The sequence below is a fragment of the Coregonus lavaretus genome, assembly GCF_964263955.1.
Source record: "Coregonus lavaretus genome assembly, chromosome: 29".
In the NCBI taxonomy this organism is placed as follows: domain Eukaryota; kingdom Metazoa; phylum Chordata; class Actinopteri; order Salmoniformes; family Salmonidae; genus Coregonus; species Coregonus lavaretus.
In genome coordinates this window covers 4,258,927-4,276,626 of record NC_140016.1, presented here as the reverse complement: position 1 = coordinate 4,276,626, position 17,700 = coordinate 4,258,927, and the positions used below count along the sequence as shown (strand labels likewise).

The following is a 17,700-nucleotide window of genomic DNA, read 5'->3' as shown; positions in this document are numbered from 1 at the left end:
ATTCACTCAAATAGATTTCTATCCCCATGTCCTGGTCAGTTCAGAATGGACATAAGAGTTTGTAGGGAGGATCTTTTTTGTATGCTGAAACTATGAATGGTTTTTTGCATTTTAGATGAATAAAAATAATTAATTGTACATTTTCCTTACAGTCGATGGAAATGTGTCTTTCTGCTTTTAAATTATGTAGTGAAGGAGGGTAAAGTTATACAACATGTCTTTCTATAGTGAAGGAGGGTAAAGTTATTGTACTGTAGATATGTGGTAGTGGAATAGGGGCCTGAGGGCACACAGTGTGTTGTGAAATCTGTGAATGAATTGTAATGTTATTAAAGTTGTATAAACTGCCTTAATCTTGCTGGACCACAGGAAGAGTAGCTGCTGCTTTGGCAGCAGCTAATGGGGATCCATAATAAATACAAATACAAATACAAAAACTGCAATACTATATAATAATACTAAATAATAATTTGGTGGGTGCTTATATTTGTCCTATTTCACGAAAAAAATATATACTGTAGGCCTAACAACACTGTAGGCCAAACACCGCATTTTCTATAAAAACGCAGCAGAAAAACGCTTGACTTGCATTTCACATACCAGACTGCATGATGACATCACCCAACCGGAATCTCCTGAACTCATACCATGTAAAAGACTGGATGAAGATCTGGGTCATTCCCGCCAAACATTGGGATTTACAGACTACCAGTTATCATCTGTTGTAGAGGTTAGATTACTAAAGCACTGTATGGTACTCAGTCCCAAATGGCACCCCTATTCCCTGTATAGTGCACTACTTTTGACCAGCGCTGCATGGTTGCCATTTGGGACGTGGCCAGTTTCTCGATTTACCGTGGGAGAGAGCAGTGCTCCAGGGATCAGTCGACTAATCTACCCTCACCTAGTACATACCCCCCCCCCCCCCCTCAGGGATTATGGATTATAACAATAGTATTGAGGATTTATTTTGAGCTTTTTTACTCTCTTTTGAATGACTGACTGGATTCACATTCCCTGGAAGTAGTCTGTGTCTGTAGCCACCTGCCTGCCTGTCCTCCCGGTCAAGGCGCACGGAATGACAAGGAGTTTATGGAATGTTTATGTCTAACTCCTTGAAGAGTTTCTGTGGTAGATAGACGCTACTAGATGAGTTTTAGGATGAGGCGGAGCAACACGCTCTGTGGTAGATAGACGCTACTAAATGAGTCATACTTTGATAGCTGTTTTTTGATATTCATACATCAAGACATCAATATCACAGACACCATCGGATATACGACAGCTACGGAGTTTGTTTGGATCTGAGATCTTATTAAAAGCCCAGGGTGTAGCGATGGGGTTTTCAATTTCAATCTGCTTGTTTTATAGCCTGATCCCAGATCTGTTTGTGCCGTCTTGCCAACTCCTTTGGTCAATGTGCATGACAAACTAGGTGTGACAATGGCCATAGGAGTTGGCTACACAGAACAAACAGATCTGGGACCAGGCTACTTGTTTAACTGACTTTGATAGGAGGATAACAGGCCCTTTAAGCCCTACCATCACAACGTGGTGTCCTACTGGGCCTGTTAAATGGTGGATTATATCAGACTAAGTTAGAGCATGTGGGAATAATTCCATTGTTGTGAATTTGATACACAGCTCATTCCTCTGTCTGGGCTGTGTCCATGGATACGTCGCAAATGGCACGCTATTTCCTTTATAGTGCACCACTTTTGACCAGAGTCCTATGAACCCTGGTCAAAAGTAGTGCACTATAAAGGGACTAGGGTGCCATTTGGGAAGCGGACACATGACTTTAATCATTCTCAATACTCCCTCAGCATTACATATCAACTGTTGTGTATTTGTAGAGAATATGAGAAACCCCAAAAAAGCGAAATATTTAACTGGGACTGAGAGGAGAGGAGGGGGGAGGAGACAGGAAGGGTTCCTGTGAAAAGTGTTAGTCTAATCTATGATTAGATAATAAAAAGTGAATCCCAATAATAAAAAATAAAAATCAGTTAATTGACCTTCATGTGCCGCCTCCTCCTCCGGAAGCGTAGCAGTTCCTTGTGTTGGCGAGCGATGAAGTTCACAGCAGCGTACTCAAGCAGAGCCGAGAAGACAAACAGGAGGCACACGGCCATCCAGATGTCAATGGCTTTCACATACGACACCTGAGATTGGGCAGGAGGACACAGTGGTAAGCAGGAGGAGGACAACAACAACAACAACAACAACAACAACAACAACAACAGCAGAAGGTGAACTTTTTCACTGGATTCTGTAGACTATTAAAATGAAACTGACCTTGGTACCATCTATATATGTTATCTGTATCTAATAATCCTTGATTCATTTGATGTCTGCTACAAAGACAACATTTATCTTCTAACTCTGAGGACTGTCCAGTACACAGTAGTCCGCACGGTGAGTTGGCTTGGCAGGACTCTGCTCTGCCTGGGCAGTGAGACAGAGAGAGGTCTGGAAACCACATCTTTGACTGGAAATGGGGCTAACGCTAGATTGGGCTGGCTTGTCAGTTCGGCTGAAGCTCACTGTATTTGACAAGTCAGTGGCCCTGGAACACAGTTTAGGTGGCATTCCAGAATGCATGGTTCAGATGACATTGTTCAAATGATGAAAAGTCAGCAGCCCGAGACAGACATAGGCAGACTACTCTTTTACTGTTTCCTGATGTCGTTGGATAGCTGGATTTCAATTTTTCCACACCAGATCAGATATTTTGATGTGTTTTTTTGTTTTGTTTTACAGTACTTGACCACGTAAAGTGGTGAAATGTATTTATATGCTGGACATCTTCATAATAACGACAGCAAAAAAGTAACGTTTCTGTGGTGACTAGATTTGTTGAGTAATGACACAGTAAATGGTGACTTTCAAAATGGTCCTCTCTCCTCTCCTTCCCTCCCTGTCACCAAATGCACCAAGTCAGCCATGCGTGGAAGAGAGGGAGCAGTCTGTGCTGTGTGCACCTACGCTCAGCCGTGCCGTGTGATCATTATTGTGACAGCTGAACTGCACAGAAATCACGGTTCACTTGTTCAATTTTCCAGAGAGCATGAATCACCTAATGTCAACAAACAAAATGGGAGGATACTTTTCCAGGACATAATTATAAAATCCTAGTCACTCACGCAATGTCCCTTTTTACTTTTTAATCTGAAAATCCCTACAGCAAAAATAGTTTTCTTTAAAAATGCCTTTTTTTCTCATGTTGAGTTAGTTTGACCATCTAGGACAATAGAGGGTGTGGTTTGTTGTTCATCTAGGACAATAGAGGGTGTGGTTTGTAGTTTATCTAGGACAATAGAGGGTGTGGTTTGTTGTTCATCTAGGACAATAGAGAGTGTGGTTTGTAGTTCATCTAGGATAATAGAGAGTGGGGTTTGTAGTTCATCTAGGACAATAGAGAGTGGGGTTTGTAGTTCATCTAGGACAATAGAGAGTGGGGTTTGTAGTTCATCTAGGACAATAGAGAGTGGGGTTTGTAGTTCATCTAGGACAATAGAGAGTGTGGTTTGTTGTTCATCTAGGACAATAGAGGGTGTGGTTTGTAGTTCATCTAGGATAATAGAGAGTGGGGTTTGTAGTTCATCTAGGACAATAGAGAGTGTGGTTTGTAGTTCATCTAGGACAATAGAGAGTGGGGTTTGTAGTTCATCTAGGACATTAGAGAGTGGGGTTTGTAGTTCATCTAGGACAATAGAGAGTGTGGTTTGTAGTTCTGGCTGAAGAAGATTTCTGTTATGTAACAACTGATTCACAACTGATTCATAACAACAATTAAACAATTACATCAGTTTCACACTGAAATAATCATATCAACACTATACAGGCTTTAACGACACTAAAGTCAGTCTGTCGTCAGTCAGGCTGCCTCTCTGCTTTGCCCATTATATAGCAGGCTGACTGTGTGTGTGTGTGTGTGTGTGTGTGTGTGTGTGTTTTTGTGCATGTGTGCGTGTGTGTGTTCATGTCTGTATCTGTGTGTGTGTGTGTGTGTGTGTGTGTGTGTGTGTGTGTGTGTGTGTGTGTGTGTGTGTGTGTGTGTGTGTGTGTGTGTGTGTGTGTGTGTGTGTGTGTGTGTGTGTGTGTGTGTGTGTGTTGTGTTCCTTTTCCACTCCTCACCTTGGGGAGGGAGGCTCGGGAGCCGGAGCTCTGGGTTAAGGAGTGTGTGTGTCTCACCTTGGGGAGGGAGGCTCGGGAGCCGGAGCTCTGGGTTAAGGAGTGTGTGTGTCTCACCTTGGGGAGGGAGGCTCGGGAGCCGGAGCTCTGGGTGGTCATAGTGAGCACGGTGGTAATGCCCAGTCCCACTCTGGCAGGTGCAGCGTCCATGTTGATCCAGAAGGACACCCAGGACAAAATGACAATCAGAAGGCTGGGGATGTACATCTGAATCAGGTAATAGCCCATCTGCCTCTCCAGATGAAAACGAGCCTCGATACAAGTGAACTTTCCTGTAATACAGAGGACATAGACAGAGGAGAAAGCAGGGGTTCAATAATAATATGATATATTTAAGGAATATGGCCCGTGAGGGTGTGTTATGTGGTCAATATACCACGGCAAGGGTTGTTCTTATGCACGACACAACGCAGAGTGCCTGGACACAGCCCTTAGCCGTGGTATATTGGCCATATATCGCAAACCCCTGAGGTGCCTTATTGCTATTATAAACTGGTTACCAACATAATTAGAGCAGTAAAAATAAATGTTTTGTCATACCCATGGTATACGGTCTGATATACCATGGCTTTCAGCCAATCAGCATTCAGGGCTTGAACCACCCAGTTTTTAATATAATATTATTACTACAATACAGTCTATACTATGATATAATATGATATATTATAATATTTTTACTACAATACAGTCTATAGTACGATATAATATGATATATTAGAATATTTTTACTACAATACAGTCTACACTATGATATAATATCATATTATTACTACAATACAGTCTATATACAATGAAATATTATAATATTATTACTACAATACAGTCTATATACTATGAAATATTATAATATTATTACTACAATACAGTCTATATACTATGAAATATTATAATATTATTACTACAATACAGTCTATATACTATGAAATATTATAATATTATTACTACAATACAGTCTATATACTATGAAATATTATAATATTATTACTACACTACAGTCTATACTATGATATATTAAAATATTATTACTACAATACAGTCTACACTATGATATAACATGATATAGTATAATATTATTATTACAATACAGTCTACATACTATGCTATAACATGATATAGCATAATATTATTACTACAATACAGTCTAAATATTATGATATAATATTATATATTATTATTATATTATTACAATACAGTCTATATACTATTATATAATATGATATACTATAATATTATTACTAAAATACAGTCTATATACTGTATTGTAGTAACAATATTACAGTATACCAAATGTAACACACCACTACAGCTGACAGGTGTTATGTTGTGGTTGAACCCACTACAGCTGACAGGTGTTATGTTGTGGTTGAACCCACTACAGCTGACAGGTGTTATGTTGTGGTTGAACCCACTACAGCTGACAGGTGTTATGTTGTGGTTGAACCCACTACAGCTGACAGGTGTTATGTTGTGGTTGAACCCACTACAGCTGACAGGTGTTATGTTGTGGTTGAACCCACTACAGCTGACAGGTGTTATGTTGTGGTTGAACCCACTACAGCTGACAGGTGTTATGTTGTGGTTGAACCCACTACAGCTGACAGGTGTTATGTTGTGGTTGAACTCATCTACTTCCCTGACCACAGCTGTGTAGCAAACACCACAACGGACGGTAAGGTTTCCTCCCAAACAGCACCCTATTCCCTATATAGTCCCCTGTAGCTCAGTTGGTAGAGCATGGCGCTTGCAACGCCCTGGTTGTGGGTTGGTTTCCACGGGGGGGGGCAGTATGAAAATGTATGCAATCACTAACTGTAAGTGGCTCTGGATAAGAGCGTCTGCTAAATGACTCAAATGTAAATAGTATAGGGCTCATAGGAAACCATGGTCCCATTTCAGACATAGCCCAGAACGGAAGCTAAAAGAGGGCATTATAAACTCATGATAAGTATCCTCTTTCTCTATTTGCTGTCTGTGTGATGTAAACACCAGGGGTGTCTTGTCTGTCAGAGTGGCTAGATGCTCCAGATCGCTGACAAGCCATTTAATCGGCTTAGATCCATTGAAGACAGCTGTCTTTTGTCTTGAAGACTTTCAATTCAATTAGAGTTTAACCCTAGTGTATTGTTTTGGACGTGGACAGAGGGAGACATGGAGGGAGGCCACAGCGCCATTTAAATTGATTTATAGCTGTGATACACTTCAGGGCTTTTAAGTGCACTCCATATCTTACATCTGATAAGATATGATGGTTTCGCGATGATTGGGGGTGTATGTGACAGATAGACAGACAGAGAGAGCGAGAGAGAGAGAGAGAGAGAGAAAGAGAGAGAGAGAGAGAGAGAGAGAGAGAGAGAGAGAGAGAGAGAGAGAGAGAGAGAGAGAGAGAGAGAGAGAGAATGACTGGTCCTTCCTCAGACCACAGAGATGATATTTACAGATCGAAAAACAAATTATGTTGATAATATTATAGCTAGCGTAGCAGGCGAAACTGCAATGCACCAGCGACAATGATTAGCATTGCATGTAGTGTCTGGGCCAGTCTACATGGAATAGGGCCGAGGAATGTCGTCTCCTTTAATCACAATAGGAAGGACGCAGTGGGGCCGAGGAATGTCCTCCCCTTTAATCACAATAGGAAGGACGTAGTGGGGCCGAAGAATGTCCTCCCCTTTAATCACAATAGGAAGGACGTAGTGGGGCCGAGGAATGTCCTCCCCTTTAATCACAATAGGAAGGACGTAGTGGGGCCGAGGAATGTCCTCCCCTTTAATCACAATAGGAAGGACGTAGTGGGGCAGAGGAATGTCCTCCCCTTTAATCACAATAGGAAGGACGCAGTAGGGCCGAGGAATGTCGTCTCCTTTAATCACAATAGGAAGGACGCAGTGGGGCCGAGGAATGTCCTCCCCTTTAATCACAATAGGAAGGACGTAGTGGGGCCGAGGAATGTCCTCCCCTTTAATCACAATAGGAAGGACGCAGTAGGGCCGAGGAATGTCCTCCCCTTTAATCACAATAGGAAGGACGCAGTGGGGCCGAGGAATGTCCTATCCTTTAATCACAATAGGAAGGACGCAGTGGGGCCGAGGAATGTCCTCCCCTTTAATCACAATAGGAAGGACGTAGTGGGGCCGAGGAATGTCCTCCCCTTTAATCACAATAGGAAGGACGCAGTGGGGCCGAGGAATGTCCTCCCCTTTAATCACAATAGGAAGGACGTAGTGGGGCCGAGGAATGTCCTCCCCTTTAATCACAATAGGAAGGACGCAGTGGGGCCGAGGAATGTCCTCTCCTTTAATCACAATAGGAAGGACGCAGTGGGGCCGAGGAATGTCCTCTCCTTTAATCACAATAGGAAGGACGTAGTGGGGCCGAGGAATGTCCTCCCCTTTAATCACAATAGGAAGGACGTAGTGGGGCCGAGGAATGTCCTCCCCTTTAATCACAATAGGAAGGACGTAGTGGGGCCGAGGAATGTCCTCCCCTTTAATCACAATAGGAAGGACGCAGTGGGGCCGAGGAATGTCCTCTCCTTTAATCACAATAGGAAGGACGCAGTGGGGCCGAGGAATGTCCTCTCCTTTAATCACAATAGGAAGGACGTAGTGGGGCCGAGGAATGTCCTCCCCTTTAATCACAATAGGAAGGACGTAGTGGGGCCGAGGAATGTCCTCCCCTTTAATCACAATAGGAAGGACGTAGTGAGTGGGGCCGAGGAATGTCCTCCCCTTTAATCACAATAGATTTCCTGCTAATAAACTTGAGAAAAATGACACAAATTCCCAGTTTGGTGTTTGATTGAGGAGCAGTGGAGCGCGTACACACGGTGAAGCATGACTGGTGAATAATAGGCCACAGTCAGGAGAGAGGGGGGGAGGGGGAGGGGTAAGAAAAAAAAAGAGATGGGATAGACAGAGAGAGAGAGAGAGAGAGAGAGAGAGAGAGAGAGAGAGAGAGAGAGAGAGAGAGAGAGAGAGAGAGAGAGAGGTGGATAGAGAGAGATGGAGAGAGAGAGAGAGAGAGAGAGGGAAAGAGTGAGAAAGAGGGGGATAGAGAGAGAGGGAGACAGAGAGATGGAGAAAGAGAGCGATAGTGAGAGAGAGAGAGAGAGAGAGAGAGAGAGAGAGAGAGAGAGAGAGAGAGAGAGAGAGAGAGAGAGAGAGAGAGAGAGAGAGAGAGAGAGAGAGAGAGAGAGAGAGAGAGAGAGAGAGAGAGAGAGAGAGAGAGAGAGAGAGACAGAGAGACAGAGAGAGAGAGAGAGAGAGAGAGAGAGAGAGAGAGAGAGAGAGAGAGAGAGAGAGAGAGAGAGAGAGAGGGTGATAGAATGAGAGCAAGAGGGGAATCCATCCCCAAGAGGTCAAGGAGGGGAGAGGGGACGGAGACCGAGGGAAGACCCGAGGGGTTGTCACTGGTGTTTACCACCACAAACAAAAATAAGAGAAATGATAACGGGTAGAGATAGAGAGAGGCATAAAGAAATGATCATACTGCAGTGCTACTCAGTGGTGCTCCCTGCTTGCCTCTCCCTGGACATATGAGGTCCAGGTTTGTCCCAGTCTGCTCATTATGTGGCTCTGGTTTTAACCTGCCTGCCAACTGTGTTCAGTGCTTGTGTGTGTGTTCAGTGTGTGTGTGTGTTCAGTGTGTGTGTGTGTGTGTGTGTGTGTTTGTGTGTGCGCATGTGAGTGTCCGTGCATGTGTGTGTGGGAGGAGGGGATTTGGCATGCCTTCTAGCATCTGCACTCAGCCATGTCAAGGCTGTCGATGTCTGAGAGAGCAGGATTCTAGAGTTAGCAGACAGACAACATCCGGCCTGTCATTTCCACATGTCACCCTCTCCTGAGCGATGGAATGATATTTAAAATAATCAAGATTTTTATGGCACCACATATCAATTTAATTCAATGTCAACAACACAACACACACAATCCTCAGAAAACTTAAAAAAATAATATCAAATGAAATCATATCAAATCATATCATATCATATCATATCAAATCATATCATATCATATCAAATCATATCATATCACTCATATCAAATCATATCCTATCAAATCCTATCAAATCATTTCATATCAAATTAAATCAAATCATATCATATCATAGTAGAAAATAACAATACACCTATTTTTTCTTTATTTTACCCTTTGTTGTTTTTCTCTCACTCTCTATTCTATTTAAAATTATTCTAGACTGGCCTTTAGTCTCTGTTTAGATTCCATCTAGACTGGCCTTCAGTCTCTGTTTAGAGTCCATCTAGACTGGCCTTTAGTCTGTTTCTTTCTGTTGTATCTGGAGTGTAACAATGTGAGACTGGTGAGGTTGAGTGGCCAGATGGTTCTCAGTGAATAGGGTGCCATTTGGGACAAAACTTTGGTTGGTTCCAGTCCTTCCTCCCTTCTCTCTCAGTGTTCCAGTGTTTTGTGTCCTAACAACGCACCCTGTAATGTCTGTTGTTATGCTGTTCTCAGACTGTCAACTAAAGCCCAGAGTAGAGAAAGAGAGTTTAGCTCAACGTACAAACCCCCTTAAAAAAAGAGCTAACGAGGTAGAGGTAGCCAGAGAGGTGGAGACAGACCGACCTGTGTTGTAGTGCTTGGTGCAGTACCGCAGGTCTTTTTCCTCTTTCAGTATAAACTGAGGTAATGTCAGCCCATCTGCTACCTGCACGGCTCCCTTCTCGTCCCACTCAAATATGAGATCGTTCATCGTATAGCCGACTGGATGGGAACAGTTTGAAACAAGATCATTATTACCACAGTATTACTACAGTCTTACTACCACAGTATCACAGTACATTCAAGCTGTTTGTAAGAGATAATAAATATTATTGACAATGTGGTATGATGAAGGTTTAAATGCCTTGATCAACCACCTCTACCGTAGCTCCACAGTGCTCATACGGAAGCAATACATGTTGTTTCCATTCTTCACACCTGAGAACAATGAGTCAAGAAAAAAATACAAATCCATAATTTCCAAAGAGAGGAGGTGGGGAGGGAGGGAGAAGCCAGTGTTGGCTGGTTAGAGCAGGTTGGAGCAGGTTGGTCCCCCCCCCCTAACTCCCTCCCTGTCCCTTCCCTGTATCTGCTCTCTGCTGCTGGAGGGGCAGCGTAAATCACTGGGCCTTTCATCATACTGTCCTCCAGACCAGGGACACATCCATCTCACCAACACAAAATAAATACTTCCCCCCCTACCCTACCTGTGTGTGTGTGTGTGTGTGATAACTGTGTTCCTAAAGGAATACTCACAACTCTCCAGCTGCATGATACAGGTCTGTACGTCCATAGGGAAGTTCTTCAAGTCCATTGGACAGGCCAGGACCAGCGTTATTCTGGTCACATAGAATAGAACACAACAGAACAAAACAGAACAGAACAGCAAAAACAGGAAAGAGCAGAACAGAACAGACAGGCCAGGATCAGCGTTATTTTGTTAACAAGTTTACATAGAATAGAATAGAATAGAATAGAATAGAATAGAATAGAAAGTAATGGAATAGAATGGAATGGAATAGAATAGAATGAAATATAATAGAATGGAATAGAATAGAATATAATGAAATATAATAGAATGGAATAGAATAGAGTATAATAGAATATAATAAAATAGAATGGAATAAATAGAATGGAATAGAATAGAATGGAATATAATAAAATAGAATAGAATACAATGAAATAGAAAATAACGGAATAGAATAGAATATAATGGAATATAATTGAATTGAATAGAATGGAATGGAATGGAATGGAATAGAATGGAATAGAATAGAATAGAATAGAATGGAACAGAATGGAATAGAATAGAATAGAATAGAATGGAATGGAATAGAATGGAATGGAATAGAATGAAGTAGAATATAACAGAATATAATTGAATAGAAGAATGGAATGGAATGGAATAGAATAGAATGGACTAGAATGGAATGAATGGAATAAAATAGAATGGAATGGAATAGGATAGAATGGAATTTAATGGAATTGAATAGAATGGAATAGAAGGGAATGGAATAGAATGGAATGAAATAGAATAGAATGGAACTTAGAACTTTCTAGAACACATGAGGTCCATGGGACAGGCCAGGATCAGTGTTATTCTGGTCACATAGTATCAGTCATTAAACTAGGTAATAATGTTGGTAACACTTTACCTGCAGCTACAATGATTTAAAACATGTTATAAGCATGTGTAAGCCTATATAATGTCTTATAATAAGGTTTATATTATGTATACTTATGTTATTGCTCTAAAGCACTAGCACAGCATTGGAGGAGGAGGAGTAGCAGTGTAACATATTGTTATACCTGCTGCTATATTTCCTGTCATGATGGCCTGTAATATAAAAGGTTATGTTACACACCTCAGGCATTATTCCCTTTATGACAAACACCTTCCTGCTAGCCATGCATGTGAACCTCATCCCTAAACAGACCGGCTGTATTCTCCATGTGAGTATAGAAAAACATCTTGCTTCAAACTAGACGTTGCAAACGGCGTACTTTTATCTTGAGATAGGAGCAGGTCTATTGGTTGCTTTGCATTCGTAGTTTACTTATACCGCAGTGCGATAGCATCACAGTTGCACGACAAATGTTATTTATAAGTTTTTTTTTTTCAATCAGAAAATACACTGAGGCAGGTTCTCTTTAGCGCGGGGTCAGGTGGGATCAAAGCGATCTAAAGGGTTCATTTGATGGTGTCAAGGTAAGAAATGAGAAGGCCTCTTCTCACTGCCTTCACATAGCTGTTTATAAGGATCCAATTCCCCTCCGTCTGTCCAAGGGTTCAATACTAGGCTTGATAACAGATCAAATACACTGCAAAGATGCTTGCATTTAACTTTTGTTGTTATGTGGATGTTAATATCTGCTTTGCTTCCACCATAAGCAATTTGGAGGAAAATCATCTGTCAGCCATAGGCCTAGCACCAGATCGACATTCATCTGTCAGCCATAGGCCTAGCACCAGATAGACATTCATCTGTCAGCCATAGGCCTAGCACCGGATAACATTAATCTGTCAGCCATAGGCCTAGCACCAGATAGACATTAATCTGTCAGCCATAGGCCTAGCACCAGATAGACATTCATCTGTCAGCCATAGGCTTAGCAACAGATAGACATTAATCTGTCAGCCATATACCTAGCACCAGATAGACATTCATCTGTCAGCCATAGGCCTAGCACCAGATAGACATTCATCTGTCAGCCATAGGCCTAGCACCATATAGACATTCATCTGTCAGCCATAGGCCTAGCACCAGATAGACATTAATCTGTCAGCCATAGGCCTAGCACCAGATAGACATTCATCTGTCAGCCATAGGCCTAGCACCAGATAGACATTCATCTGTCAGCCATAGGCTTAGCACCAGATAGACATTAATCTGTCAGCCATAGACCTAGAACCAGATAGACATTCATCTGTCAGCCATATACCTAGCACCAGATAGACATTCATCTGTCAGCCATAGGCCTAGCACCAGATAGACATTCATCTGTCAGCCATAGGCCTAGCACCAGATAGACATTCATCTGTCAGCCATAGGCCTAGCACCGGATAGACATTCATCTGTCAGCCATAGGCTTAGCACCAGATATACATTAATATGTCAGCCATAGGCCTAGCACCAGATAGACATTCATCTGTCAGCCATAGGCCTAGCACCAGATAGACATTCATCTGTCAGCCATAGACCTAGCACCATATAGACATTCATCTGTCAGCCATAGGCTTAGCACCAGATAGACATTAATCTGTCAGCCATAGACCTAGAACCAGATAGACATTAATCTGTCAGCCATAGGCCTAGCACCAGATAGACATTAATCTGTCAGCCATAGGCCTAGCACCAGATAAACATTCATCTGTCAGCCATAGGCTTAGCACCAGATAGACATTCATCTGTCAGCCATAGGCCTAGCACCAGATAGACATTCATCAGTCAGCCATAGACCTAGCACCAGATAGACATTCATCTGTCAGCCATATGCTTAGCACCAGATAGACATTAATCTGTCAGCCATAGACCTAGAACCAGATAGACATTAATCTGTCAGCCATAGGCCTAGCACCAGATAGACATTAATCTGTCAGCCATAGACCTAGAACCAGATAGATATTCATCTGTCAGCCATAGACCTAGAACCAGATAGACATTAATCTGTCAGCCATAGGCCTAGCACCAGATAGACATTAATCTGTCAGCCATAGACCTAGAACCAGATAGACATTCATCTGTCAGCCATAGACCTAGCACCAGATAGACATTCTGAGAAACTAAGAAGGAAAGAGGAAGATACAACAAGAAAAGAATAGCATACCGGATACTATACAATACGTTCCCATTTTTTGAAATCCTTAGTAGTTTGTTGTCAGTCGTAACCTCATGGAAATTGGCGCCTTTTTCGTTGGCGAAGAACAAATCAGGTTTCCAGATAGAGTCCAACATAGATGGGTCCAGGTCGAGAGAGTCGTCGGGGTATTCGCTATAGGCCAGCCTGGGGTCGTTCCACTGCTGCCTCAGGAAGATATTCACTCTGTAGTCCTGGGGAGAGAACAGTTACATGTCAATCAATGCATCAGTTTGTCAGAGAAAGGCCAAGCTATGTCAACAAATCATAAAAAACTGAAATATCACATTTACATAAGTATTCAGAGCATTTACTCAATACTTTGTTGAATCACCTTTGGCAGTGATACAGACTTGAGTCTACTTGGGTATGACGCTACAAGCTTGGAACACCTGTATTTGGGGAGTTTCTCCCATTCTTCTCTGCAGATCCTATCAAGCTCTGTCAGGTTGGATGGGGAGCGTCGCTGCACAGCTATTTTCAGGTCTCTCCAGAGATCTTCAATCGGGTTCAAGTCCGGGCTCTGGCTGGGCCACTCAAGGACATTCAGAGACTTTTCCCGAAGCCACTCCTGTGTTGTCTTGGCTGTGTGCTTAGGGTTGTTGTCTGTTGGAAGGTAAACCTTCACCCCAGTCTGAGGTCCTGAGCGCTCTGGAGCAGGTTTTCATCAAGGATCTCTCTGTACTTTGTTCCGTTCATCTTTCCCTCGATCCTGACTAGTCTCTCAGTCCCTGCCGCTGAAAAATATCCCCACAGCATGATGCTGCCACCCCCATGCTTCACCGTAGGGATGATGCCAGGTTTCCTCCAGACGTGACGCTTGGCATTCAGGCCAAAGAGTTCATTCTTGGTTTCATCAGACCAGAGAATCTTGTTTCTCATGGTCTGAGAGTCCTTTAGGTACCTTTTGGCAAACTCAAGTGGGCTATCATGTGCCTTTTACTGAGGAGTGGCTTCCGTCTGGCCACTCTACCATAAAGGCCTGATTGGTGGAGTCCTGCGGAGATAGTTGTCCTTCTGGAGGTTTCTCCCATCTCCACAGAGGAACTCTGGAGCTCTGTCAGAGTGACCATCGGGGTCTTGGTCACCTCCCTGACCAAGGCCCTTCTCCCCCGATTGCTCAGTTTGGCCGGGCGGCCAGCTCTAGGATGAGTCTTGGTGGTTCCAAACTTCTTCCATTTAAGAATGATGGAGGCCACTGTGTTCTTCGGGACCTTCAATGCTGCATACATTTTTTGGTACCCTTCCCAGATCTGTGCCTCGACACAATCCTGTCTCGGAGCTCTACGGACAATTCCTTCGACCTCATGGTTTGGTTTTTGCTCTGACATGCACTGTCAACTGTGAGACGTTATATAGACAGGTGTGTGCCTTTCCAAATCATGTCCAATCAATTGAATTTACCACAGGTGGACTCCAATCAAGTTGTAGAAACACCTCAAGGATGATCAATGGAAACAGAATGCACCTGAGCTCAATTTTGAGTCTCATAGCAAAGGGTCTGAATACTTATGTAAAAAAGTTATTTCATTTTTTTATTTTTAATAAATGTGCAAAAATATCTAAAAACCTGTTTTCACTTTGTCATTATAGGGTATTGTGTGTAGATTGATGAGGATTTGTTTTTATTTAATCCATTTTAGAATAAGGCTGTAACGTAACAAAATGTGGGAAAAGGGAAGTGGTCTGAATACTTTCCGAATGCACTGTTGTTAAACTAAAGATTCTATATTAGACATTATTGGGCTTTCCAGGTGTAGATTGTTTATGCAAATCACACCTGTCTGAACAGTAGCAGCATTCTTAAGGCAGGAGGTGAATAATGGTCCTGGTGGTTCGTCGTGTCCTTTAGAAAACACATATAGCCCTTCAATAGAGCCGTGGCCTTTAGCCATAATTGTCAATTATTCTAAAGAACGGGCGTCCATCTATATCAACCCTGTAACCACCATTAAGCTGTCTAGGCTGGAATGTAGCGAGGCATGACATATCAGTCCACTGATGGGGACAGCAGGTGACCTTTCCAATGGCAATCAGCCACAACATTAGAAGGATGTTTTCTAGCAATTATCTCACGGCACACAGATATACCTGCTTTGTTATTAGGGGAATGTTGTTTGAAAATAAAAATGAGTTTTCATGGAAAAAAAGAAAAAAAGAAAATGTAGAGTCTAGTCTGACTATGATTACAGAATGAGGGCTAGTCTGACTATGATTACAGAATGAGGCTAGTCTGACTATGATTACAGAATGAAGTCTAGTCTGACTTTGATTACAGAATGAGGTCTAGTCTGACTATGATTACAGAATGAGGTCTAGTCTGACTATGATTACAGAATGAGGTCTAGTCTGACTATGATTACAGAATGAGGCTAGTCTGACTATGATTACAGAATGAGGTCTAGTCTGACTATGATTACAGAATGAGGTCTAGTCTGACTATGATTACAGAATGAGGTCTAATCTGACTATGATTACAGAATGAGGCTAGTCTGACTATGATTACAGAATGAGGTCTAGTCTGACTATGATTACAGAATGAGGTCTAGTCTGACTATGATTACAGAATGAGGTCTAGTCTGACTATGATTACAGAATGAGGTCTAGTCTGACTATGATTACAGAATGAGGTCTAGTCTGACTATGATTACAGAATGAGGTCTAGTCTGACTATGATTACAGAATGAGGTCTAGTCTGACTATGATTACAGAATGAGGCTAGTCTGACTATGATTACAGAATGAGGTCTAGTCTGACTATGATTACAGAATGAGGCTAGTCTGACTATGATTACAGAATGAGGTCTAGTCTGACTATGATTACAGAATGAGGCTAGTCTGACTATGATTACAGAATGAAGTCTAGTCTGACTATGATTACAGAATGAGGCTAGTCTGACTATGATTACAGAATGAGGTCTAGTCTGACTATGATTACAGAATGAGGCTAGTCTGACTATGATTACAGAATGAGGCTAGTCTGACTATGATTACAGAATGAGGCTAGTCTGACTATGATTACAGAATGAGGCTAGTCTGACTATGATTACAGAATGAGGCTAGTCTGACTATGATTACAGAATGAAGTCTAGTCTGACTATGATTACAGAATGAGGCTAGTCTGACTATGATTACAGAATGAGGTCTAGTCTGACTATGATTACAGAATGAGGCTAGTCTGACTATGATTACAGAATGAGGCTAGTCTGACTATGATTACAGAATGAGGCTAGTCTGACTATGATTACAGAATGAGGCTAGTCTGACTATGATTACAGAATGAGGCTAGTCTGACTATGATTACAGAATGAAGTCTAGTCTGACTATGATTACAGAATGAGGCTAGTCTGACTATGATTACAGAATGAGGCTAGTCTGACTATGATTACAGAATGAGGTCTAGTCTGACTATGATTACAGAATGAGGTCTAGTCTGACTATGATTACAGAATGAAGTCTAGTCTGACTATGATTACAGAATGAGGTCGAGTCTGACTATGATTACAGAATGAAGTCTAGTCTGACTATGATTACAGAATGAGGTCTAGTCTGACTATGATTACAGAATGAGGTCTTCATAGACCTTTTCATTATTTAAAATAGCAGCAATCTAGATTGTAAACACACAGGTGGAATATGACCCCCCCCCCCCCCCCCCCCCCCAACAAAGGATAAAATATAAGGGTCGAGGCTGTCATAAGATTATCTCCCAGGGCAGTTAGGTAATATCTCACACATTATGACAACACATATTCTGTTCTTCACTAGCAGAGAGAAGTGACTGAATCACTAATACATCTACACTCTTAGAAGAAATAAAAGGGTTCCAAAAGAGTTCTTTAGCTGTCCCCATAGAATAACCCTTTTTGGTTCCAGGTAGAACCGTTTTGGTTCCAGGTAGAACCCTCTGCGGACAGGGTTCTACATGTAACCCAAAATGGTTCTACTTGGAACCAAAAGAGTTCTACCTGGAACCAAGAAGGGTTCTTCAAAGAGTTCTCCAATGTGGACAGCCAAATAGAAAAATAATCTGAGTGTAGAGACCATGGGAGTTGAGCAACTACAGACACATGCAGCAGCCATTCAACCAAGTTTATGTCTGCGTTCCAAATGATACCCTATTCCCTATTTAGTGCACTACTTTT

At 42.1% G+C, this 17,700-nt stretch overlaps 1 protein-coding gene across 1 annotated transcript in view; it reads right to left on the bottom strand.

The window, feature by feature from the left end:
• Window positions 1-17,700, bottom strand: part of glra1 (glycine receptor, alpha 1) — a gene marked incomplete at both ends in the record, with an annotated part of 81,088 nt that overhangs the window by 24,319 nt on the left and 39,069 nt on the right. Inside the window, 5 exons of the mRNA XM_084146968.1 lie at window positions 2,019-2,165; window positions 4,255-4,469; window positions 9,783-9,920; window positions 10,455-10,537; window positions 13,527-13,750. Coding sequence (XP_084003094.1) covers window positions 2,019-2,165; window positions 4,255-4,469; window positions 9,783-9,920; window positions 10,455-10,537; window positions 13,527-13,750 — 807 coding nt within the window. The remainder of the gene's footprint in view (window positions 1-2,018; window positions 2,166-4,254; window positions 4,470-9,782; window positions 9,921-10,454; window positions 10,538-13,526; window positions 13,751-17,700) is intronic.